We start from the raw sequence: 25,035 nt of genomic DNA, 5'->3' as shown, positions 1-25,035 counted from the left end.
AATATATAATTAAAAAAATTATCCATGCATCGCACGGGTAATTGGACAATTATTTGTTATAATTCAAGCAAGAAAAACATCATAAAACATAATCGATCCAACCAATTTCATCAATTGCGCTATATAATATTCAATGTTATAATTTATATAATTGTATATCGATACAAATATTTTTAAAATATTATAACAAATCTATTCCGTGCAACGCACGGACAAAGATACTAGTTTATTCTTAAGACGAGAGAGTTCATTTTTTGTGGACAAAAAGAAACAAAATATTAATTTTGGTGGATTTTCTAAGTGGAGTGGGAGACATTTTTGGTTATAGTGATTTTTTGGTGTTTCCAGTGCTGTTGCTAGTAGACTGTTGGCCAAAAACCCAATGCACTCTCCATTTCTATATATTTTTATTTTTTTTATTTTTTTTTGAATTTCAAAGGTTAAAACGTTCAGTTTTTTTAAACAATAATTATCTTAGAAATAGAGAATATTTAATATTTTATTAATTTGTTCAAATATGTATTATGCATAAATCTCATCGGAGAACATGTGGTAGAGATGAGTTTGGGATCTTTTCTAATTTTGGGTAAGCAGTGAACTACAATTAGGAAGGGGGATAAATAATTATCATTTAATATATAGAAGGCTTTTCACTAGCCAAGTTACTTTTTTTTTTTTTTTTTTTGAGGAAAAACAGAAAACTTAGATTAAAGGGAGTCTAGCTCCAGTTCGTGAACAAGGAAAGGATAGGGGACTGAGAAACAGTCCATACGATCAGGCAAGGCTTCCCGGGCTAACAAGTGGACAACCCTATTCGCGGATCGTTTAACAAACAAAAAGCTGAGATTACAAAACTCTCTAGCTATGTTCCTAATATCATTCAAAATAAGGTCAAAATAAGAAATTGAAGTTTGATTTTGAACGCTCTGTATGACCTTCAGGCAATCACTTTCCAGTTGAACGTGATCCCAACCTTGAGTTTTCATCCATTTGAGAGCTTCTCTTACTAGCCAAGTTGCTTATAGTTCAATGCATATCTATAACTCTATCAAATAGGAGTGTTTGTTTTGTGACAAATGAAGTAGTCAATTAGTAAGTCAATATTACCCGAAAAAGTAAAATAGTTACTTGAAAATTACTCTTCACTCTCAACTTTCGTGTATATTCAAAGTGTTCAGGCCTTTTATACATGTTCAGAAAGAGTAAACGGCTAGTCTATCATCAAATGCTATAAATGCTCTAAATGCCTCAATCATTAGGGTTATGTTCATGCCGATTTCCCCTCACCGCGTCGAACCGTATTCCACAATGGTTGAACTTGTTATTGTCATTAACTTCGCATTGAATACCCTCATTACTCCCCTCATGCCGGGTGCTTGGATTACTCTTCTCACTGTCCTCTCTAGGCAACTCCATCCTGTACTTGGCCGGTCATTCTTAACTTCTTCATGACTGGTTAACTCATTCGCTCTACTCTTCTATCAAACTAGTCATATTAAATAGACTGCTTGCCCTATATGTCTGACTGACATAGTCGCTCAACTTCTTCAGGCGGATTGGCTAACCTTCTCACTCGGACACGAAAATAAGAATGCCTCTTATACAGTCTTGATATGGTTGTTTTGACTCCTTCAATCAAGCCATCACTATCCTTTTGGCTGACTTGGTTGTTTACCCTTCACTATACTCTGTCCGACTCCTTCATTCATCTTCTTCGTTGAGCCGCCTACCAACTTCAACCTTTTGAGCATACAAGTCCATAACCCATTAGAGTCAATAATACTCAAAAGAAAAATCTATATTAAAGTTTAAACTTTTATTTCTTATGCATGGTTTATCCACTATTACATGCATAAAAATAAATTTATTGAGTCCACATCCTCTAGTGAATATGAGTTCTTCGCTTCATAAAAAAACAATGCTAACACACATCCATTTGCGGGAGAAGATCAGTCTTCATCGGAGAAACCGCCATTGACCGGATATCGTCAACCAGACGTCGGAGATTAGAACACGACGATCCACCTTCTCCGACAGCTTTTCCGGCCAATTTAGCAATCTCCTCTGATCTCTTCAAGAACTCATCTTTTCTCTTCTCCATAACATCTCTAACCATATTCTCCACCGTGACTCTATCCCACCCACCTTTCATATCCAATCCAATCTTCCACACCGCCTCCACCATCCGGCTGTTCGTATTCTGATCGCCTAAGCACGGCCGGCATATCATCGGCACGCCGGCGACTATACTTTCCAGCGTTGAATTCCACCCAGAATGAGTAAAAAATCCTCCGACAGAACGATGTTCCAACACCGCCTCTTGCGGAGCCCATCTGACAATGTACCCTCTAGCTTTTACGCCCTCCTCAAGCTCCGCCGGAGCCCAATTTCCGCCATTTTCTCCGGCGACAAGGTCCGGCCGGAGAACCCACAAGAATCTCTGCCCGCTGTTCACTAACCCGTGGCAAATCTCGAGTAATTGCTCTCTTGTCACCACTGCTAAGCTCCCAAAACTTACGTAAATCACTGATTTTTCCGGCTGGTTTTCCAGCCAGCTCAGGCAGCTTCTATCTTCTTCCCGTAAACTGTTTGAAGACGGCGGGTTTGTGCCCAGTCTGGCCTTCAAATGCGCGTGAACCGGTCCGATTGGGTATGTGTTTGGACACATAGTTCGTACCTGGGCGAGTATGGGTTCATCGAGTTCTTCAAATGCGTTGAAGATTACTCCTCTTGCTCGAGCTGTTTGCAGTTTCTCTTTCACCAAAGCTTTGAAAATTGGGGTTTCCAAATTCTGGACTTGGCAAAAGCTCGGCAGGTCGCCCAGCCTGATAAAATGTTCCATGCCCTTTACCCTCGTTGCCAAATCCATTTCGTTTCCTGTATATATATATATAATTTCCACATAGCCTTAAACAAGATGATCAAGAAACACATGCCTTTGCCTATACATATAGATAAATTGATTATTAGATGATAGGTTATAGGTAAGACACATGATCGAGTCATGACATCACTGATGCCTTGCTAGAGTCATGGTTAAGGTTTGAGGTTTTTGTAGATATTAAACACTAATTTTTTCATTTAATAAATTGTTGAGTTATTATAATTTTCCGTTCCTTTATTTTGTTGTGTTGTGATAGTTTCACCTTTCTAGAGACAAGAAACAAATGTATATTGCCTATGGGGGCTGGGTAAGCAACATATGTACTTTGCTTGCACCAGTAATTAATTAATTCCTTAGTGGTAGATTATGAATTAAAATATATGATTCATCCCTAGTCGCAAATATGAGTTACACTCGAATTGGTGAACTTTTTGTGAGCATATATAGTGTCACGAGCATAGAATTCGGTTCAGCACACAATGCTCCTTTGGCGTCTTGAGACCTCTCATGTTCCATGGACCAACTTAATTTGGTTGGCTTAATTAACTCAGTTAGATATGGATAAGTCCTAAACTAGTGACAGACTCTTCAAACTTAATTTGATCGGCCTGATTAACTCAGTTAAACCTAACAGAACATCCTTAAGGCTATTCACGCCCCGTTATTAGTAAAACAAACTAACCAGTTGACCCATTCGTTCATTAAGTCTAACACAATCATAGTGGAAAACAGTCCAGTGACAATAGTCTCTTATCCTCCCACTTAATAGGAACAATCCTTCACTATCCTTTTGGGTTGAAGTGTAAAGCACCGACTAAAGAATGTTGTCATTTTGTTTGAAATACGGAGTATATGTATTTCATCTCGACTAAAAATTGATAATAAGCTCCAAATTTATTACCTTTGATCGGAAGCTCGCCGGATTGGATGAGATCTGGGGTGCAGACAAAACACCAAAAAGCAGCAACGCTGATTGTCTGGCAAACAATGGTGGGCAACTTGAATTCCTCTGCCACATCAACCGCTAAGCTCACCAACGCCCCATCTGTTATCACGCACGTCACCGGCGGCCATCTCCGGCGACCTCCTCCAAGATATTCCTTAAGAAACGGCCTCCCCACGGTCTCTAAGGTGTTGAGGTTCTCCATGAACCCATCAAGAGTGTGGAGATTATCCTGATAGATCCCGTCCGGGAGCTTTTCCAGCAGGAATTTCTCGCCGAATCGCCGGGACCCGACGTCGGAGTGCGCAAGAAGGCTGCCGTGGGTGGGCCCGGTGACGAGGAAGGTGACGTGGATGTCGGAGATACATAGAAGCTCTGATAGCTTGAGCATGGAGTTTACATGGCCCTGTGCCGGTAACGGGAAGACGAGAACGTGAGGTTGAACGGCGGCGGTGGTAGCCATTATAGATTTCGTTGTGTTTCGGAGATGGATCGGAGATATTTTGTTTTCGTCACTGAAACGAAAGTTTATAACGACAAGGAAATGTAATGGGACACCTTCTTTTGTTTATATTCAGACAATGAATTTATTGTCATGCCCCATATGAAAAGACGACGAACACTATCTAAAACTATTTATAGAAAATTTCCATTGATGTAGTATATACAGACAGTATTAACTACGAGATAGGGTGCTAGCATTGGTTCGTTAAGGTCTTTTTTATTTAATCTGTTTGTTGGTTTAAGTTGTAAAATTTGAAATATAACAGTAAGTGTTGTATTTATAGGGAGAAAAGAAAATATGTTTCGGTCTCACGGCACGTAATGGGTCTGCTTCCCACCATTATTAATGCACGCGTATCGAGGAATAATTATCATCACACAAAAAATGAATTGTAAAACTTCAAAATTATCAAACCAATATGTTAGTAAACTTGGTTGGGTTCTCTTAACAAACATTGATTTTGATGGATGAGGACAGGGAGCCATGTGATTGTCCTTTGCTGAGTTTTAACCTTGTCCTCATAGGATGGGTAGGTTTCAAGATATGGTTCTCTATTTATTATTTGAATAATTTTTTGGAGTCATTTTTTCAATCAGATTTCAAAAAGATTTATACTTTAGTCCAACTTTACGAAGTAATTGATTACAAATTGACTGACTATGAAATCGGGCAAGTCTCCTAAACACAAAGATAAATCACACACATTGCTACTTCCACAAACCAGATTAGGCACAAACTTGTTTGTCTCAATTCGTGAAACGGGTCAATTTTTTTTATTAACAAAATTAAATATATGACCTATTAATCAAAATCTGACCAACCTTACGGATTAGACCCAGACGGTCTGATAACATTGTTATCCATAAGATTATGATGGAAGAGTTGTATGAGGTACTTGAAATGAGCAGCTGAATCTAATACCTGAATCGGAGTTTTTAAGGATAATGAACCCTAGAACTTGAAGACTTTTTTATGTCGTTGACTAACCGTTGAAAGTTACAGAACGAAGAACCGCCTTCAACCAAGCTTCTCCTAGCCATGCCAGCCATTTCCTCAGCTCTCTGCAACAACTCATCTTTCTTCTCCACCATTAAATCTCTAACCATCTTCTCAATTATAACCCTATCACACGTATCCTTCATGTCTAATCCGACATTATAAACCGCTTCTACGAATCTGCTGTTCACTTGTTGGTCCAAAAAATATGGCCAAGAAACCATTGGGACACCTTCTGAAACACTTTCTATCGTCGAATTCCATCCGCAATGAGTCACGAATCCCCCCATAGCGGGGTGGGCTAGGACTTCCTCCTGTGGAGCCCACCCCACGATGAATCCTCTCTCCTTTGTGCTCTCTTCCAGGTCTGCCGGGATCTCGGTCGGAGAATCTTTTACGGCGAGGGGTTCTCGCCGGAAAACCCACAAGAATCTCTGTTCACTGTTCACTAACCCGTGCCAGAACTCCATCAGCTGGTGTTTAGTCAGCGTGGCGATGCTCCCGAAGCTGACGTATATCACCGATTTCCGCGGTTGTTTGTCTAGCCACGCGAGGCAGCTCCGGTCCTCCGGCCATAAACTGTTCGAGGAAGACGAGGGGAACGGCGTCGTTTCGGAGGATTTTAGTTTAGTTCTCAGGGCGGCGTGAAGCGGGCCGACGGTGTAGAGATTCGGACAGACGTTTCGGATTTCGGCGAGAATGGATCCGTCTAACTCTTCAAACGTGTTGAGAATCAGACCGCGGGAACGAGAATTCAATAGCCCTTTGCCCTCTGCTGCATAAAGCTTGAACTTTGGATCGGTTATGTCGCCGGAACGGCAAAACTCCGGCAAATCCCTCCGGCGAAGAAACGTTTCCATTCCTGGAACGCCCTTTACTGCTTCATCCAAATCATCGTCTCCTGAATTACTCAATTAATTATAGAAATTCCCCTCTACTATTTGAGGGAGTATGCACTGAATAAACTGTCACTCTAACTAGCAAAGTGTAAGGTTATTGAGTAAAACTGCATTTATTAATGATAAATCAACAAGCTATAAATAGTGTATAGAAGAGAAGAAGTAACAGAAAGTTACACTATAACTAATCTACATGAACATATTTAAAACAGATGTTTTAATTGAAAAAGAAATCTATTTTGATCTTAGAAAAAAGTGACTATTGAATCCTGGGTAGCAATAAATCTTTAGCAGTAATCAAAAGACTCGAATTGGGATTAATAATTTTCAATTAATTGATCCGATTGATAAAGAAGAAGAGATCAATCTCATTAGTAATCAAGACTCCAATTAGATCTAATAAGGATAGAAATGCTTTATGCAATTGTAAAGAAAAGATCAATAAATAAACCTAAGTAATCTCAATCATTAACACAAAGTACCAACTGACCGTGAAATGGTAGCTCGCCGGATTGGACGAGTTTGGGGAGACAGAAGAAGATCCAGAGACAAGTAGGACTGTAAGTGCGTATGAAGAAGATCGGAACTCCAACTTCATCGGCGACATCGCCGGTGAAATCCAAAATCCCGTCAGATATGATGCAAGTTACAGGTCCCGGCGGCGAATCCTCATAGGCACACAGCATTTCTTTGAACAGAGGCCTAGTTTTGGCCTTGAGAGAATCAAATAACTCCATGTACCGGTTGCCCTCGCGGGGGTGATCCGCCGGAAGGCCATCGGAGATGGTTTTGATTCGGAAGCCGGGATATTGTCGGAGACGCGATTGGAGATTGGTGTGACGGTTTAGGCGGCCGTGGATGTGGTCGGTGAGTAGGAAGGTGACGCTGATGCCGGAGAGGGAGAGAAGCTCTGCTAATTTGAAGGTGGCGTTTACTGGGCCTTGGAGGGGTAAGGGGAAGATGAGAACATGTGGGTGAAGTTCTCCTTCCGCCATTGTTGCTATCTTGCTTTTCTTTTCTGGGGTTTTGGACATATGTTTCCCCTCAGATTCATTATTTATTCCTTCATAATTCATAGTTTATACTCTATTCATTCATCCCATGTGTCTGATTCAGTTAAATATGCTTGACTGAAGTTATTTCGACCTAAATAGAAAGACCAGGCTGGGCCTTTGCACACATGAGATTTAATTCCTATTCTAATTTTTTTTATTTTGAAATTCCAATCATATGATGAACTGAACTATCTATGCCAACATTAGTTATATATCTTTTCACAGGTGCTTGGATATAATGTCACACTACTCTTTGACTGACCGGCCACATCAGCCAACTAGAAAACATGATGTTTTAAATACACAAATTTTTTACATATAAGCATGGCAAAGTAAGCGAAGATTAAAAAACACCAAAGAAAAATATAAAAACAATCATATTACTTAAATACAGAGCGGACTATTGTTCATTTATATGAAAAGATGAAAAGAGTTTTTAATTGATACTCAAATTAAAGTTTAAACATGTGATATTCAAATTCTCATATGCCTAATGTCGTTGATTAAACGTTCCATATCTTGGTATGAATCACCACCTTCCATAACACTTTGCTTAGCCAAATTTGCCAGTTTTTCCGACCTCTCTATGAACTCATCTTTCTTGCCCTCCATCACTTCCCTAACCATTCTTTCAACAACATCCTGACTACACAAGTCTTTCATGTCCAACCCTATCTTCCAAACCTCCCCAACATACCTACTATTGACTTGTTGGTCGACGAAATACGGCCAACAGATCATCGGCACTCCTTCCACTATACTTTCTAAAGTCGAATTCCATCCACTATGTGTTAAGAACCCAGCTACAGAAGGGTGAGCCAGGACCCTCTCTTGTGGAGCCCAACTCACTATGCACCCTCTTTCCTCAGTCTCCCGAGACAACTCAACTGAGGCCTTAGAAATCTGCGATTCTGAGTTCGATGGCCTAATAATCGAGCCCGGTCTTTGAACCCATAAAAACCGAACCCCACTCTTCACCAGCCCATGCCATAACTCCATGAACTGATGCTCAGAGATGACTGCTAAACTTCCAATGCTGACATAAAGAACTGATTTTTGGGGCTGTTTATCGAGCCATTCCATGCAACTCCAATCCTCCTTCCAAATACTATTTGAAGTTTTGGGCAGTTCTGAATCTATTCGGGCTTTCCGGTGAGCGTGGAGCGGCCCGACGGCGTACACGTTGGGACTTATTGATCGGAATTGTTGTAGTATTGGGCCATCGATATCTTGGAATGTGTTGAAGATTAGCCCTTGTGCTTTGGGTAGATATTGAGCCTCGTTGAGCACCATTTGGATTATGGGGTCTTCTAAAATTGTTTTGGACTGACAGAAGTTTGGTAAGTCTCTTCGTCTTAGAATGTTTTCCATACCTGGTACACATGGCACTGGTGCATCCAAATCATCTCCTTCAATTATGTACATAAAAACAACACAAACACAATGTCAGTGTATCCAACATGTTTATGTATCTAATTGCAACTTTCAAAAAATTTGAGAATCTAATTAACTTCTTAGGCAATGTTTAAGGGTGTATCATATTTAAGTTATATTCTTTAATCTATAGTAATATAACCTATAGTAATATTATAATATACTACTCTAATATTCTAATTGCATTGTTACGCCATTCAACATGTAATTAAGACTTTTTTTTTTTTTAAATCATGTAATTAGGACTTAAATTTAGTGAAAACTGAACACTAAAGAATACACACGCATATTAGTTCTAATGCAGACAAGGCTTTCTATGTTGTAATGCGGATTGCAGCATTAGGTATATATAAATGCATCAAATTAAAATGCACAAAATGTATCATACCTAATAATTTTGAAGACTTTATGATACAATTATGCATACTTAATAATAAGTAATTGCACAATTGTATGAAAAGTCGTGTCTGCACGAGAAACTGAATATATATTATTGACTGGCCAGCCCGTGGGCCTATTTGGCCCACACTTTTATGAGCCGCCAAAATTGAAATTCACTTTCTACCTAGCATGTGAACTAGGCAAAACTTGTATTGTCGATTCTTGAGTCCTTGTGGATCAGAATTCAATTTTGGATTAATTAAGTTGAACATAGAGATGCAGAAAGATTATATTACTAGAGTAAGAAATTAAAGTTTAATGGAAGATGATGAGATGAGAATATGAGATGCAGTACACTAACCTTGAAATGGAAGTTCTCCAGCTTCAATGAGCTTGGGAACAAGCAAGTAAATCCAAACGGCACAAGGACTAATAGTATCAAAATAAAACAGAGGAACTCCGATGTCCTTTGCAATATCGACGGCGAACGGAAAAATCCCGTCAACTATGAGGCAACTCACCGGCGGCTTCTCCGACCTCGCACTCGCCGAGCCGCCGGCGGTGACCATCTCCCGGAAAAGCGGGCACGTTACTTTCTCTATACTCTGTATCAACTCCACTATTTGTTCCCCGGTTCTCGGGCTGTCCTCCGGCATGCCGTCCGGCAGCGTCTGGAACCGGAAGTTTGGGTAGCGGCGGAAACGCTCGTCGGCGTCGGTGTAGCTTAGCAGGCGGCGGTGGACGTGGTCGGTGTTGAGGAAGGTGACGTGGATATCGTCGTGAATGCACAAGATCTCGGCCAGGTTTAGCATGCAGTTCACGGGGCCTTGAAGTGGCAATGGAAAAATGAGGACGTGAGGTTGAGTCTCCATTTTTTCCGGTGATCGGCGATGGATTTTAGTGAGGGTGATTTTTCGCGTCTAAGAGACAATGGATAGTGGTTTTCCAAATAGTGACCCAACTGAGAAGCTTACAAAATCCGAAAAAGAGACTTTGGAAAAGGCCTGTTCTCCTGTGCAAAAAGCCTGCCGATTAGGCTTTTTCTATTTCTTGTTTTAAAAACAGTGCCATTAAATACAGTAGGTGTGAACCTGTACACCTACCGTATTTAATTAGTCAAACAATACTTTTAATACTCCAATCATAATTCCTTTTAAATGACCGGCTCGCATAAATGACCACAAACAATACTTTTAATACTCCAACCATAATTCGTGTAGGTGTGAACTTGTACACCTATCATAATTCCTTTTAAATTACTCGAATCACTCTCCTCTCTCCCCCACTTCAAACCCCACTTCCTCATCCAAATCTCCAATCTTCCGATTCTCTTCACCCACCACTTTCAAACCTTTTTTTTTTTCTACAAATCTTGTGGTCCTTCTCAAGTCCCTTTCATCCTTTTTGCTTGTGGTCCCAAATTTTTAAATATTGTTTGACTATTAGTGTGAATCTTGTGTGGGCTCGAGACGAACGGCGGCAGTTATCCAGAAAAGCCAGTAAGAACTAATACATTTTTATTTTTATTTATTTATTTTACATGTGTACATTGAATTTGGCTTAGATGACTTTGTGGATCATGTGACCATGAAGATTAGTGTCAAGTTTACTGATAGGAAGTGGCTGTAGTTGTTAATGAGTTTGAGATACTTGTAAATTGGTTCTGTGTGTTTGTTGCACTTGTAAATCATGAAGTCCTGTACTTGCTATTCAATTAACTATAATTATCTTTTAATTTTCCTTTCAAATTCACACTTTTCCTCGTCAAAGCCAATGTTCTAAATCCACTGCTCTTTATTTCTTTATTTCATCACTTTAATTTGTATTAGTTGTAGCTGCAATTTCCAGAGCCCATAGCCAATTAGCCATGGCATGATCAGATCTTATACAGCATACAAGATTTTGTGTTGGAACTTCATACAGTAATTTTAACAATCCATGAAGAAAAATCTCAAATTTCAGTTATTATATTGAGTATAAAAGCAGAAAATTCTACCAAGAAAATGGATAGAATCACAGTACAGTATAGCAACCTAAGAAAAGAAAGTAACCAACTTTTTCAGAATTGAGTTAATATATATGCTGGGTTTTATATATTTTCAATTTTTTTGTATACTATATTCACTATCCTGATGTGTACACATATATAATAATCAATTTTTTGACTTTATAATTATATTAATTATTCGTTTACTAAGTGCCACAAGCTATTAGGTTATGAAAGTGAATATTGTTAAAAAAAAAATTGTTCAATTTTTTTTTTACCTTAATATGAAAAAGATGATAATTTTTAGAAAAAATTTATGGAAGAGATGTCTCTTGGCTGAAATGGTTAGTGTTGGTATTAGGGAAGACGGTGAAGCTTCAAAGTCTGAGTTTACTATCTGCTTGGCTGTTTTCTTGGTTGTTATTTGATTGAACTGTGAAACTCAGGTTCTGTTCTTACTCTTATAGTAAGAAGTCTGGTTGTCTGATGTTTATAGTAAAGTAAACTAAGCTGTTAGCTATAAAAGTATATCTGTAATTGCTGGCTTTCTGATTTGGTTATTGTCAAAGGAAAGGAAAAGGAAATGATCTTATGATAAATTCGGTACATGAAACGAGCCAACAGTGAGAATATAAATTTTTTTAAGGTTATTTTGATATATTATTTTAAGGTAAAGTCGTGGAATCATAATATCATACGGCAAGTGCGCACTTATTCAATCATGTGCTTGACCTTAGGGCACGAAACCCAACCATAATGCGACAAGAGAGATGGAGCATTACAGACAAAATCGATCCACACAATTAGTCAACATAACTTGATTTAAGATAAAGTCTTCCGTTGCTATCCGAGAGAGAGAATATTTTGAGTGAAGCGTGACCCTATATAGCATGATTAGCGATTGTTATATTATGGATCAAAGTTCATATTGCTTTGTGAATTTATTATATATATAATTAACAATTTCTATATATGTAAATAAAAACTGTCAACTGTAGATATAAAATGTGTCAACTACATATATAAAATCTGAATGTTATGTTTAAATCATGATCTACTATGGAATGTAGACTCTGAATTTAGTTGAGTTTTGTTTATTCTAGTTTTAAACACATTTTTTAGGTTAAACAAAAGTAAGAATTTGTGGTCAAGTGACATCCTGTTTACACTTTCAACACAGAGGGGAGTGAGTTTGAACCTCAGTGGATGTGACTGTTGGTAGAGAAAGTAGTCAATATTTCATTCATAGCCTATCTCGCGAACCAAACATGCCATAAATGTGGCTGAATTTCCATAACCATTGTGGCATTGTCAAAGATGTAAATATGTAATGCCTTTCTATTCCATAATGGGCTAAAGGTCCACGCCAACCGCATTTTATATAAACTGTAGATTCATTTCAACACAATTACAATTCATTTTCGATATAATTACAGTTTCATTCGACATGATACACTCAAATATGTGAAACTGTTATTCAGTTTCCTTTCAAAATAACTACAATTTCTTTTATAACACACTGCAATTTCCTTTTAACGCAACTACGATATCATTTCGATATAACTACAGTTCATTCGACAATATACACTCAAATATGTAAAACTGTTATTCAGTTCATTTTATATACACTGCAGTTACTTTCAACATAACTACAATTTCATTTCGATATAACTACAGTTTCATTTGATAATATAAAAATAGATGTGAAGCAGTATCTTTTGAGATGAAACGTATTATTTTTTACGGAATTTCGTTAAGACTTACGGCAGCCGTTTTGTATACTTAATGAACGACTGCGCTTTGTGATCGTGGTCCACCGTATAATGGGTGAACCGCAGTGGGTAGCCCAAGCTTGGGCTTTTCCATCAACATATTTACATATGGGCTTGTAATAGAAAAAGGGCAAAGCCTAATTTCCATTTGTCAATTTAATTTTTTGAAAAGTGTCTAACTTATTAGTTATTACAGTTATTAGGATGAGCTAGAACTTTGTAGAAGAGTGAAGAGAATCAAGAGAATGACCTAGCAGATGATGTGGCATGAGACACCACAACATTCCGTTGGTTAAACATCTCTAGAACTCCCTTGAACATACTAGACTATTCACCTATCTTCTCTTCCGAGTCCTATAAATACAAATCTCCCCCCACCGCACTCTTCAATCATCAGAAAAACATCTCTTCTATTCGCACATTGCAAACAGAATTCTCGCACAGAAAACCCAAAAAAAATGTCTCTGATTCCAAGTTTCTTCGAGGGCCGAAGGAGCAACGTCTTCGATCCATTCTCAATGGACATATGGGACCCATTCCCGGGCTTCTCCAACGCCGTTTCCGGCGGCGGCGCGTCGCGCGAGACCTCCGCGTTCGCCGCCGCGCGGATCGACTGGAAGGAGACGCCGGAGGCGCACGTGTTCAAGGCGGACGTGCCGGGGCTGAAGAAGGAGGAGGTGAAGGTGGAGGTTGAAGAAGGGAATGTGCTGCAGATCAGCGGGCAGAGGAGCAAGGAACAGGAGGAGAAGACTGACACGTGGCACCGCGTCGAGAGGAGCAGCGGCTCGTTTTTGCGGCGGTTCCGGCTGCCGGAGAACGCTAAGGTCGATCAGATTAAGGCGGCGATGGAGAACGGTGTGCTCACGGTTACTGTTCCTAAAGAGGAAGTTAAGAAGCCGGAGACGAAAGCCATTCAGATCTCTGGTTAAACCTCATCATCGTATGTTCGTATCCTTTGGTTTGTGTCCGTACTATGTTATGATGATGATGCTGAATAAATGATGTGTGTCTGGTTTACTGCAACAGCTAGCGTTTAAGCTATGGTGATTTCTTGTACGTTTCTATCAATGTAATATAGAGCGTGAGTTTTTTCTTTAATAAGCGCCCTATTTCAGATAAGTTCTTTTACTTCTTCTTTTTTTTTTTTAATCCTTTCATTTCGTTATCATTATTATTTTTCTGAAATCAACAAAAGAAAATTAATTAATGAATAAGATTTTGGACTCCCCACTTTAATAGTGCGTTTGATTTGAGGGAATTATAATTTTTTTTATTTTTACATAATTTTCACATAATTTTGAAAGTAAGTAAATTTTTTTCGTTTGTAATTTAACATAATTATAATCCCTTATTTTTATAGAATTAAATTTTTTTGCTCTCTTGGTATCTTGATATAAGAATTTCTTTAATAAGAACAAAAGAGCTTGTTTTATATTTGGCTTACCATGTAATCACTCCGTGCAAGCCCTCCGGCTTAGGACGAGTAGTCATGATCTTGTTGGTGCCCAGTGTCCCGTTTGGGAATTCATGGTCGACTTTGGAGCCTTGGGAGCTGATTGTGAAGTTAAGGTCGGATTGCTTGGAATTGAGTGGTCAACTTTGGAGCCTTAGATACAAAGTCTCCTAAGTCTTGAAAGGCAACTACAAAGTCGAGTTTAGCTCCGAAGAGACCCAATCTCTTGGGCTCAGATCGGATTTCTTTTAGCTTCGAGAGACCCAACCTCTTGGGCTCAAATCGGATTGCTTGGGACATCGTAGTTAACTTTGGGGCCTTGGAAGTAAACTACAAACACCGGATGGATTGCTTGGGACCTCATTGTCTACTTTGAGGCATTGGGAGCCGACAATGAAGTTGAGCTTGGCTCCTGAGAGAGCAAGCCAAGTCGACCTGAGATTGGTCAGCTTTGAGCACCCAAAGTTAACCACAAGGCCAACTCCAACAATTCGACTAGAGCCCTCGAGCCTAAAGAGGTCGGGTTGGCGAGGTTCATAGGCTTAGCCGAGGCGGTAGAGGGTTTGGTCAAGCGAGAGCATAACCACTTACCTGGGTTTGGTCAAGCGAGAGCATAACCACTTACCTTAACTCGGGTTGTTATGCCGTGGATCCAGGTCCACCTTGCAGTTTACATTCACATACACTATACTCTACATTCACAATTTGTAAACTCCACATTCACACATTCCAAACTCTATATTCACAGGTCATATACTTCACATTCACAACTTGAGAACTCCACATTCACACATTACAGGGCTACAAGTTGCTAGAACTTCTTAACTCTATTACAGATTCACACATGCATTACTCTACATTCACGATTTCTATACTCTACATTCACAATTTGTAAACTCCACATTCACACATTCCAAACTCTATATTCACAGGTCATATACTTCACATTCACAACTTGAGAACTCCACATTCACACATTACAGGGCTACAAGTTGCTAGAACTTCTTAACTCTATTACAGATTCACACATGCATTACTCTACATTCACGATTTCTATACTCTACATTCACAATTTGTAAACTCCACATTCACACATTCCAAACTCTATATTCACAGGTCATATACTTCACATTCACAACTTGAGAACTCCACATTCACACATTACAGGGCTACAAGTTGCTAGAACTTCTTAACTCTATTACAGATTCACACATGCATTACTCTACATTCACGATTTCTATACTCTACATTCACAATTTGTAAACTCCACATTCACACATTCCAAACTCTATATTCACAGGTCATATACTTCACATTCACAACTTGAGAACTCCACATTCACACATTACAGGGCTACAAGTTGCTAGAACTTCTTAACTCTATTACAGATTCACACATGCATTACTCTACATTCACGATTTCTATACTCTACATTCACAATTTGTAAACTCCACATTCACACATTCCAAACTCTATATTCACAGGTCATATACTTCACATTCACAACTTGAGAACTCCACATTCACACATTACAGGGCTACAAGTTGCTAGAACTTCTTAACTCTATTACAGATTCACACATGCATTACTCTACATTCACGATTTCTATACTCTACATTCACAATTTGTAAACTCCACATTCACACATTCCAAACTCTATATTCACAGGTCATATACTTCACATTCACAACTTGAGAACTCCACATTCACACATTACAGGGCTACAAGTTGCTAGAACTTCTTAACTCTATTACAGATTCACACATGCATTACTCTACATTCACGATTTCTATACTCTACATTCACATTTTGAAACCTCTACATTCACACATTTTTTGACAACTCTATATTCAGCAATATGTTTACTAATTTAAAAAAAAAAAAAAAAAAGACAAAAGTGACGTAGTTTTGGACCCAAGTCTACTTTGCAAGGTGGACCTAGGTCCACAACATAAAACTCACTGATTTATTTAATATGTAGTATTTAAGAGAAATATAAAACAACAAATTTTTTTATTCGCATTAGACATCTCATCTTATCATTACATATTTTGGACCTGGGTCCACAACATAAAACTCACCGATTTATTTAATATGCAGTATTTAAGAGAAATATAAAACAAATTTTTTTATTCGCATTAGACATCTCATCATATCATTACATATTTTGTACTCTCATCACATAAACTCTCATTACATAAACGATAAATACAAAGACACTTGGTCCTTCTCAAACATTACAATTACAATATCTTTATACGTGTATCCTTTAATTATTTGGTCTTAATTAATTTTAAGCACCCGAGTTGATTAATTCAATCACACACATAATTAATAAATTATAAGGAGTATACAGCAAAGTATGCACATGTTCTGGGTTTGGATGTAATATTAATTTTATAAAGTTATATCTATAGTACCAAAGTGACTCTCAGTCACTGTTTCAATACTCTTTTATAATGCTCTTATTTAGTTTTCAAAAAAAAAAAAATACTCTTTTATATGGTTCTATATTGGTTCGATTCTCAAGAAAAAAACCAGTAACCACATATTTATGATTCCTCAGACTGAAGAAGGCAGAAATATAATGAAGTAAATGAACTCATGAAGGATTATGAAAAGGATGATGCTTTTCGGAGAACGCTGATTATATTATATTGCCAACATTAAAGACAAACATTTACAAGAAGTCCGATTGAACTTCAAACACCACCGCTGAAGAAACTCTTCCCAGTACAGTAGAAACGACACAACCACTCAACCAGAAAACCAAACCGTCATCGTTTTCTTTTTAAAACCTTATTAACACTGAAACATTGTGCAAAGGCAGTCAAACGTCGGAAATTAGCCGGAAATGTCGATGGATTTCACATCACGCTGCTGCTTCTTCTCCTCCTCCTCCTTTGGAACTGTTACGGTCAAAACGCCGTCGTCCATGCTAGCCTTCACTTGATCCACCTTAGCATTCTCCGGCAGCCGGAACCTCCTGACGAACTTCCCGGAGCTCCGCTCCACGCGGTGCCACGTGTCCCCCTTCTCCTCCATCTCCCGCCTCCGCTCGCCGCTGATCTGGAGGATCCGGTCGTCCTCCACCTCCACCTTCACCTCCTCCTTCCGGAGCCCCGGCACGTCCGCCTTGAACACGTGCGCGCTCGGAGTCTCCTTCCAGTCGATGCTCGCCTGCGCGAACGACGACGTCTCGGTGGAGCGGAACTGCTCGGAGAGTGGCCGGAAGTTGCCGATAGGAAACCCGTCGAAGGGGTCCCAGACGTCGAGGGAAAACGGGTCGAAAACGTTGGATCGGCGGCCGAAGAAACTTGGAATGATCGACATGATTGGATATAGTAAAGTGTAGAATTAACAATCTGCGAGATTAAGCTTATGGTTTTCGGATTATTCCGGGTAGAATTGTCGACTTTAAAAAGCCATTCCGGATAAAGTTCGAGGTTACTCTAGAGATTTCTCTTTCCAGAACGTTCTTATGCCACAAAAAAATATATGAATTTGTTCCCCTAGTTTAGCCCAGCAAATTATTAGGTAGACTATCAAAAGTTGTATGAATATAATACAATATACATTTAATATGTTAAAAGTATATTATTTATATACTGAATATATATTATATAAAATAATATATTTTAGTATTTAAATAATGTACTTTCTCTGAATATAATATACATTTTTAATATACTAAAAGTACATTATTTATGTACTGAATGTATATTACTCTGTATTTGGTTGTGTACATTATGGTGTATACAATAATGATTGCTTAGTCCCTCTATGGGCCGAGAGTATATGGGTGTCTCACTGTGCATTTGGATAGAAAGAGGGAATTATGAAAAAAAAATTGTAATTTCCTAAGAAAATAATCAAGTATTTGTTCAATAATGCTTAATATTGTATTTATAATGTGATTGGAATTGTTTAAAAAAATTACATTTAAGTCCACTCTTAGCTTGCCACAATGTTATAAGTTAACTTTTAGTGAGAATAATTTATTGGTCTTCTTGGTTTGAACAGATCAACTATTGACAATTTATATTAATTTACTTTCTTATGGTCTTTTGTTGAATAAAATTACATGACGGACAAAAAGTTATAATGCAAGACCATTTGCAAGTTAGAATTATAAGACACACAAAATGTCGTAAGAGAATTTTCTTAATACACACTCTTAGCTAAATTTTCTTCCACACCCAACAAAAAATTACATTTATGTCTGCATTTTTATCCAACTTATATTGTTAGGACCATTCTTATGGGTTGTTACATTGTTAGAAGAACACTCCCATTGAAACGCCCAAAATCTACTAACTGTCTAACTGTCACATTTTCTCTCCTTTGCATCAACCTGCAAGAACTTGCTCATTGAATTCCATAACGTTTCCGAAAATCATCCTTTTCACTAGCATTCTACGTAGAGAATTGATAGTTACAACAGTGATTATACACGATGATGGTGGAAGATCTCGGCATCGAGGCCAAGGAGGCGGCCGTGCGGGAGGTTGCAAAGCTTCTGCCGGCGCAGGAGGTTTTGCAGTCGATCTCTTCGATCAAAGCCGACTACATAGCTCGCCAACAGGTTATGCAACAACAAACGTTTTTTCGTGCAATTTTATTGCCTGCAAATGATTAACAAATTTATAGCGTGTAAAATAGCGATACTGTATTTTCTCAGGCCAATGATGCGCAGCTTAGTACAATGGTTGCTGAACAGGTGTGTGCGCGGTTCCATTTGAAAATTTAATTTTCATAGATTAATGCTTCTTTCGTTTTTCCTGCACAAAATTCTGGTTTCTAGGTTGAACAAGCACAAGCTGGTCTGGAGTCGCTTGCTTCTTCTCAGAAGACCATAAATCAGCTCCGAGAGAACTTCATTTATATTGAAAAGTATAAATATTCATTTTCCATGATTTCAAGTGTCATTGTTATCTTTTTTTCCTCAATATCTTGCAACATTTCAATCTCAAGGTTTTCCCCCCATTTTCAGGCTATGCACAGAATGCCAAACGCTAATTGAAAATCATGATCAGATAAAGCTTCTTAGTAATGCAAGGAATAACCTGAACACTACTTTGAAGGTGGATGCTTCTCTTTTTTATTGCTCATGAGCTGTTCAATAAGTTAAGGAGTATTAATGTAGAAAGCTGGTTTAGGCAGTTAATTCGAATTAAAATAAGGGATGTTTACCAGAAGTTCATCATGGAACTAAATTATCGTGTGGGGCAAGCAGACTCATTGGTTTATCCCAGCTATCCTTAATTATGAATTTGGTACATTTAGTCTGCAACTTTTAGTTTGTATGTTTGGCATACTTTAAATTTCAAGCGAGTGGCTGTGACTAGTGATTCTTTTCTACTGATATTTGGTTGGGGCTGACAAGTGATCTGTGTAATTTATGGGGTTTGGTATTTATCTGTTGTAGGATATAGAGGGAATGATGTCAATTTCTGTTGAGGCTGCTGCAGCGCGGAATTCCCTAAGTGATGATAAAGAACTCATCCACACATATGAGGTAATCATTCCATATAAATTATGCTTCTTGTCACTGTTGGTATCACTTCTCCCAAAGTTTGATACTAATTCTTTCTTTCTGCAATGACTTGAATTTAATAGAGGTTAACAGCTCTTGATGGAAAGCGAAGGTTTGCATTAGCTGCTGCTGCTTCTCATAAGGAAGAGGTTGGCAGACTAAGGTCAGTTTCTTTCCTTCGGAGTTTGGCAATCTTGTGATATTGAGTAGAATTTCCTCCCTTGTTAACACTCTAGTGTGATAAGTAGGAGTTTCTTTTTTATCGGGTTAAGTTTTGACCAAAAGTGGAACCTGTTTTGAGCAATTCAAGAGTGATATGCATGATGGGGAATTAGCCTAATATGGCTTTCCCTGCTTAATTTTTAGCTGAAAGTGGACCAGCCTTGTTATGTTTTGCATCATAATATACATCATTTCTATTTTGAGTAAACAAGGATTGTGTAAGATCTTTCAAATCTTAGTTCTATCTATAAACCAAATCCAGAGTGGGTTAGTTCAAAACACAAGCCAACCATCACTAACCAGATGAAAGACAGTATGGAATTATAGTCTTTGTTCTGGGTGATAATAAGGGATTTTGGTTCACCTTTCCAAAGACTAAAAAAGGCTGGTTTTAGTTTATTAAGATGATCATGAATTGCAAAGTGAGACCATTTGGTCTTTTGTGGGTCTTCTGTACTGATCTTATCTTTATATGCATGCTAATTAAATTGTTAAATTTGTGTACTCTGTTAACAATTAAAATGAGTACTGAAAATAAAAACCGGCATGTTTTATTGTCTTCATATGATATAACCTTCTGGTAGCTGTCTTCTTGTTTTCTTTTTGATTTCTTTGTTTCATTAGATATGCTTGCATTCTTCAGAAAAATCAATCTTGAATCTGTGTTATCTTTCATTCTGTTGAGAGTATCACATTGAAAATATAAAAGAGAATGTATGGGTTTATAAGGCCATGGGTTGCCAAGGACCTTGTGGTCCAGTGGCATCAAACCCTTCCCTTTATACGGGAGGTGGTGGGTCCATTAAAGTTATAGGCTTTACTATCCTTCATCAATCCTTCCTTCTTGTTATTCTCATTCAATAGTAGGAATAGGATGCTACTTCTATGCTCATTCCGATCTTCCTCTTTCCGTGCTTTCAATAGGTTGAGAAAGTAGTTATAAACAGATACTGCATTCTAATAGAGTTAGTAGTATTCAAAAAAAAAAAAAAGGCCATGGGTTAGACTACCTAATTGATTGGATTCAGTTTTTTAGTGTGGATTGGTTTGATCCATGTGCATTATAGCCCAGTTGAGTGACCTTGGCCTAATCTTAGATTATAACACATTCATTAGTCCAAATTTAGATTTCCTCATGATTGTTTGCAGAACTTGTACTTTCTAGTTTCTAAACCTGAATGCGTAACATGGTCAGGGAATATTTTGAAGATGTAGATCGCACATGGGAAACATTTGAGAAAACATTATGGGCTCATATTGCCAACTTCTTGAAACTTGCTAAAGAGAGGTATACTGAATCATCTTTATTTGCAATTAAAGCATCAGAATCTTTTGAACAAATAGGCTACTAACAAGCAGTAAGAGGCCATTTGGTTTCTTAATGTTGTACAGAAGAATGAAGTTATCTTCCATAATTTTTAATTTTCAAGCACACAAGTAATTGTTTTCCACTGTTAATGTGATTGCCTATAGTGCAGTAAGTTCCTCTTATATTCTGATTGACATCCATTGAGAAGTTTTTGACATTTGTTTCTGTTGCAGCCCACAAACACTTGTTCGAGCTATAAGGTATGGTTGTCTTCAGTACAACATGTTAACAGCTAATCTATCAAAACCTTTTTATCATCTAGACAAGATAGTTGTATTTCAAAGATTCAGGTACTAAAACAAAATAGATGGTAGTATTTAACACGATTGGGATGGCAGCTGTATGCTATATTCAATGCAACTCGCAATCTTCACATTCATGAACACTTCAATAATATGAATACCATTTGGCATTCATGTATACTTGCAATCTGGTTTGTACTGTTAACAATTTAGGCTTTATTCTGCTTGTACTTAACTCCACTTTCTTTTCCAGGGTTGTTGAGATGCAAGAAATCCTAGACTTGCAAGTTGCTGAAGAAGCAGCCGAGGCTGAGGGAGATGAGGCAATGGCAGCAGCAATAACAAATCCTCGAAAAAATGCCAAGTATGTGCAATATGCCTGATTGATTTAATGTTATCCATTTCTTGATATCTTATCACAACACAGCTGTTACCCCAGGTCTTGGTGCTTTTAACTTGCTAATTGTAGGTTTGCTTCATTTATTGCATCAATTACTTACTTTACTTGCGTTAATTTCATTTGTATTTGATGCTTCTGAAGTTTATTTCATGCACGAACGAGTCTGAATTCTAATTTTTCTTTGGCCTGCAGAAAATTTAGTAAGGCACCAGCTGCTTCTTCTAGGAATCTTATGCAGCAAAAGTTGAAGGTTCAAGGAAAAGGCTACAAAGATAAATGTTATGATAGTATAAGAATGTCTGTTGAAGAACGTTTTGACCAGCTGCTCAATGAGGAAGACCTTAAAACAGCTATAGATGAAGCAAAATCAGTAAAACATAAACTTTAACTTTTGAATGCCTTGTTTGCCTTAGTTTTAATGAACTTTTGAGTACATATAGTAAGGTTAGGCTTTTGTAAATTCCAGATGGGGGAAGAGCTTGGAGGTATATATGATTATGTGGCTCCTTGCTTTCCTCCAAGGTTTGTCATCTATGCTACTGTTCTGTTATTCCAAGCAAACCTGATATGCTAGCCAATCATTTTTCTTTTCTTTTTGTTTTCCTCTCAATTCTATCTAAAATGATTAGATTTTTTCATGATCTTAATTTGCCATCAGTGTCACTTCTCATCTGTTGACCTCCCATACAATGGGAAGAAACATTCAATATATGAATGGTTTTATTTATTTATTTATGTACTTATCATGTTTCAGATATGAAATTTTTCAGCTCATGGTTAACCTTTATACTGAGAGGTTTGTTCAGTGGCTGAGAAAACTTAGTGACCAAGCAAATAATATGACAAATATAGAGATTTTAAAGGTATGAAATACAAGGATTTGATTCCAAATAATATGACAAATATAGAGATTTTGATTACATAATGTGGTTTATGTATTTCTTGATTCATTAAATTAGGTCACTGGTTGGGTGGTTGAGTACCAGGAGAGTTTAATTGCACTTGGAGTTGATGATGGTTTGGCTCAAGTTTGTTCTGAAAGTGGTTCAATGGATCCCCTCATGACTGCATATGTTGAGAGAATGCAAGCAACAACTAGGGTAATAAACGTTTTTGGTTTATTTAGTTTGGCAGGTACTGCCTTTAGTGTTTAACATATTATATGCCTGTATCCTTTGGTTGCATTGCTTATCAATCACATTGTTTTTACATAGAAATGGTACACGAACATTCTAGAGGCAGATAAAGTACAGCCACCAAAAAGCACCGATGATGGAAAACTATATACACCTGCTGCTGTTGACCTGTTTAGGATCCTTGGAGAGCAAGTGCAAATAGTGCGAGACAATAGCACTGATGTCATGCTATACAGAGTTGCTTTGGCACTAAATCAGGCAAGTTCAAGTCGCAAAAAATCTAATTTCAGTGAGTTCTACTTGCTATTAATACTCAAGTCAACAAAGAAGAGGGAAAGTGCATATGCAATTTTACATGTGCTAAGGATCCTGTGCTCTTTGTGTTGAGTACATATGCCATTTTACATGTGCTAAGGATTTTGTGCTCTGAAATTACTCCAGACATTATGGCAGATTGGCAGTAAGTATAATTTCCATAGTAGTTGTCCCTTCTTTTGCTCATATATATAGTCCATGTTCTTGCAGTAGTAGTGAGAAAGGCTTGGAGTTGAATTTCAGGGACAGAAGGATTTTAATTGAGTACTCAAATTCATTTTCTGTTGTCACTAACTGCACAATCGAATATGGTAGTGTGATAGTAATAAGCTTTTGAATAAATGATGATGGTGATTGTCTACTTCAATCAGAGAAGCTCTTCCAAGGGCATAAAATCTCAATACTATTTACCTCGTGAAACTCAGTTTTTCGAGGTGATTTTCTTATGGAATATGTGCTTTCTGTGAATACCTTGCCATTTTCAGTCCACCTCATCTTGGGGTGATCCAATGTCTACATCCACCATTTACCATTCACTGAAATTCTTTCTTTCTTCTTGTCTTTTGATTGAACAGTTGGATATTTTAGATGACTTAATATTACTTTTTAAATTATTATTTTTTCATTTGTAAAGAGAATAATCTAGATGGCATTACATTCTGTCCCTATAAAAGATGTGAACAATTAATTCAACTTTCCGTTGAATAGCTTGCTGATGCCCATTTCCTTGTTGATACGTTAAACTTCAACTTCAAAGAATTGTGGGTTTCATGTTTCTATGATTCTAGCTTCAACATGTATATCTTTGTATTTTCTCAATCAGTTTTATGTAATGAACTATTTTCAGCATATACTACTGCCCTATTTTTCAGGTCATGAGTGATTTTCAAGGAGCTGAAAAAAAGGGATTACAAGAACCAGCCGCTGAAATTGGTCTGGAACCTTTATGTGCAATGGTTTGTAATATATACGCATGGGTGTATAGTCAGAGTTTAATGGATATCTAAATATCTTCCAAAACTATTACATGCTCCAATACAGATTTTGCTAATACAGTATTGTAACAGATAAACAATAATCTTCGCTGTTATGATCTTGCCATGGAGCTGAGTTCTAGCACCATTGAAGCTCTTCCAGAGAATTATGCTGACCAGGTGATTAAAGTTCTCTCGCTCTCTTTCATTTACATGTAGGAAGTTGAGCTGGATTTCTTTGTAGAAAGTGCAGCAGCATCAAGAGTTTTCTCCTCTTGCATGATTGCGATATATATTTGCTTTTTTTTAGTTTTTATTGCCTCCCACGTTCTGCCTTTACATAAAAAAGTATTTTTGTATCCTGGAGGCGAGTTCTTGTGGTACTAGCAAGAGTAGTATACACATCTTTTCCTTTGTCTTTACCATCATTGTTTTTGCAGGTTAGTTTTGAGGATACATGCAAAGGCTTTCTGGAGGTTGCGAAGGTATACAAAGTTCATCAGCCCGCCACCCCCCCCCCCCCCCCCCCCCC

General features: G+C 37.9%; 6 protein-coding genes across 8 annotated transcripts in view; 2 read left to right on the top strand and 4 right to left on the bottom strand.

Moving 5' to 3' along the window:
- Positions 1-1,141: 1,141 nt before the first annotated feature.
- LOC116013651 (7-deoxyloganetic acid glucosyltransferase-like) lies at positions 1,142-4,433 on the bottom strand. The gene is made up of 2 exons (XM_031253525.1): positions 3,786-4,433; positions 1,142-2,877 (listed from the first exon to the last, which is right to left on the bottom strand). The coding sequence occupies exons 1-2, from the start codon at positions 4,288-4,290 to the stop codon at positions 1,922-1,924; spliced, it is 1,461 nt and encodes a 486-aa protein (XP_031109385.1). The 5' UTR covers positions 4,291-4,433; the 3' UTR covers positions 1,142-1,921.
- A 624-nt stretch (positions 4,434-5,057) lies between these two features.
- Positions 5,058-7,376, bottom strand: LOC116013649 (7-deoxyloganetic acid glucosyltransferase-like). 2 transcript variants are annotated; one of them, XM_031253524.1, is made up of 2 exons: positions 6,718-7,376; positions 5,058-6,205 (listed from the first exon to the last, which is right to left on the bottom strand). In XM_031253524.1, exons 1-2 carry the CDS (start codon positions 7,301-7,303, stop codon positions 5,268-5,270), a joined length of 1,524 nt encoding a protein of 507 aa, XP_031109384.1. In that variant the 5' UTR covers positions 7,304-7,376; the 3' UTR covers positions 5,058-5,267. The 2 variants fall into 2 exon arrangements, with proteins under 2 accessions (XP_031109384.1, XP_031109383.1); XM_031253523.1 differs by having other exon boundaries at positions 5,058-6,229; positions 6,718-7,375.
- A 266-nt stretch (positions 7,377-7,642) lies between these two features.
- LOC116011898 (7-deoxyloganetic acid glucosyltransferase-like) lies at positions 7,643-10,120 on the bottom strand. Its single transcript, XM_031251325.1, has 2 exons — positions 9,459-10,120; positions 7,643-8,691 (listed from the first exon to the last, which is right to left on the bottom strand). Exons 1-2 carry the CDS (start codon positions 9,967-9,969, stop codon positions 7,757-7,759), a joined length of 1,446 nt encoding a protein of 481 aa, XP_031107185.1. The 5' UTR covers positions 9,970-10,120; the 3' UTR covers positions 7,643-7,756.
- Positions 10,121-13,248: 3,128 nt separating this feature from the next.
- On the top strand, positions 13,249-13,975 carry LOC116012082 (18.2 kDa class I heat shock protein-like). Its single transcript, XM_031251549.1, has one exon. The coding sequence runs from the start codon at positions 13,315-13,317 to the stop codon at positions 13,783-13,785; it is 471 nt and encodes a 156-aa protein (XP_031107409.1). The 5' UTR covers positions 13,249-13,314; the 3' UTR covers positions 13,786-13,975.
- A 2,964-nt stretch (positions 13,976-16,939) lies between these two features.
- Positions 16,940-17,768, bottom strand: LOC116012028 (17.3 kDa class I heat shock protein-like). Its single transcript, XM_031251489.1, has one exon. It carries the CDS (start codon positions 17,640-17,642, stop codon positions 17,154-17,156), a length of 489 nt encoding a protein of 162 aa, XP_031107349.1. The 5' UTR covers positions 17,643-17,768; the 3' UTR covers positions 16,940-17,153.
- Positions 17,769-18,575: 807 nt separating this feature from the next.
- The window catches only part of LOC116011787 (exocyst complex component SEC6-like), a 13,040-nt gene continuing 6,580 nt past the window's right edge, over positions 18,576-25,035 (top strand). For both annotated transcript variants that reach the window (XM_031251200.1, XM_031251199.1), the window contains exons 1-17: positions 18,576-18,894; positions 18,991-19,029; positions 19,114-19,202; positions 19,303-19,393; positions 19,738-19,827; positions 19,929-20,008; positions 21,263-21,355; positions 21,610-21,636; positions 21,932-22,042; positions 22,271-22,448; positions 22,545-22,600; positions 22,833-22,941; positions 23,038-23,178; positions 23,293-23,472; positions 24,402-24,485; positions 24,597-24,683; positions 24,944-24,988. In XM_031251200.1, coding sequence (XP_031107060.1) covers positions 18,766-18,894; positions 18,991-19,029; positions 19,114-19,202; positions 19,303-19,393; positions 19,738-19,827; positions 19,929-20,008; positions 21,263-21,355; positions 21,610-21,636; positions 21,932-22,042; positions 22,271-22,448; positions 22,545-22,600; positions 22,833-22,941; positions 23,038-23,178; positions 23,293-23,472; positions 24,402-24,485; positions 24,597-24,683; positions 24,944-24,988 — 1,629 coding nt within the window. In that variant the 5' untranslated portion in view covers positions 18,576-18,765. The remainder of the gene's footprint in view (positions 18,895-18,990; positions 19,030-19,113; positions 19,203-19,302; positions 19,394-19,737; positions 19,828-19,928; positions 20,009-21,262; positions 21,356-21,609; positions 21,637-21,931; positions 22,043-22,270; positions 22,449-22,544; positions 22,601-22,832; positions 22,942-23,037; positions 23,179-23,292; positions 23,473-24,401; positions 24,486-24,596; positions 24,684-24,943; positions 24,989-25,035) is intronic.

The sequence above is a fragment of the Ipomoea triloba genome, chromosome 3, assembly GCF_003576645.1.
Source record: "Ipomoea triloba cultivar NCNSP0323 chromosome 3, ASM357664v1".
In the NCBI taxonomy this organism is placed as follows: Eukaryota; Viridiplantae; Streptophyta; class Magnoliopsida; order Solanales; family Convolvulaceae; genus Ipomoea; species Ipomoea triloba.
Note: the sequence above shows the minus strand (reverse complement) of the source record. Positions and strands in the feature narration are given on the sequence as shown.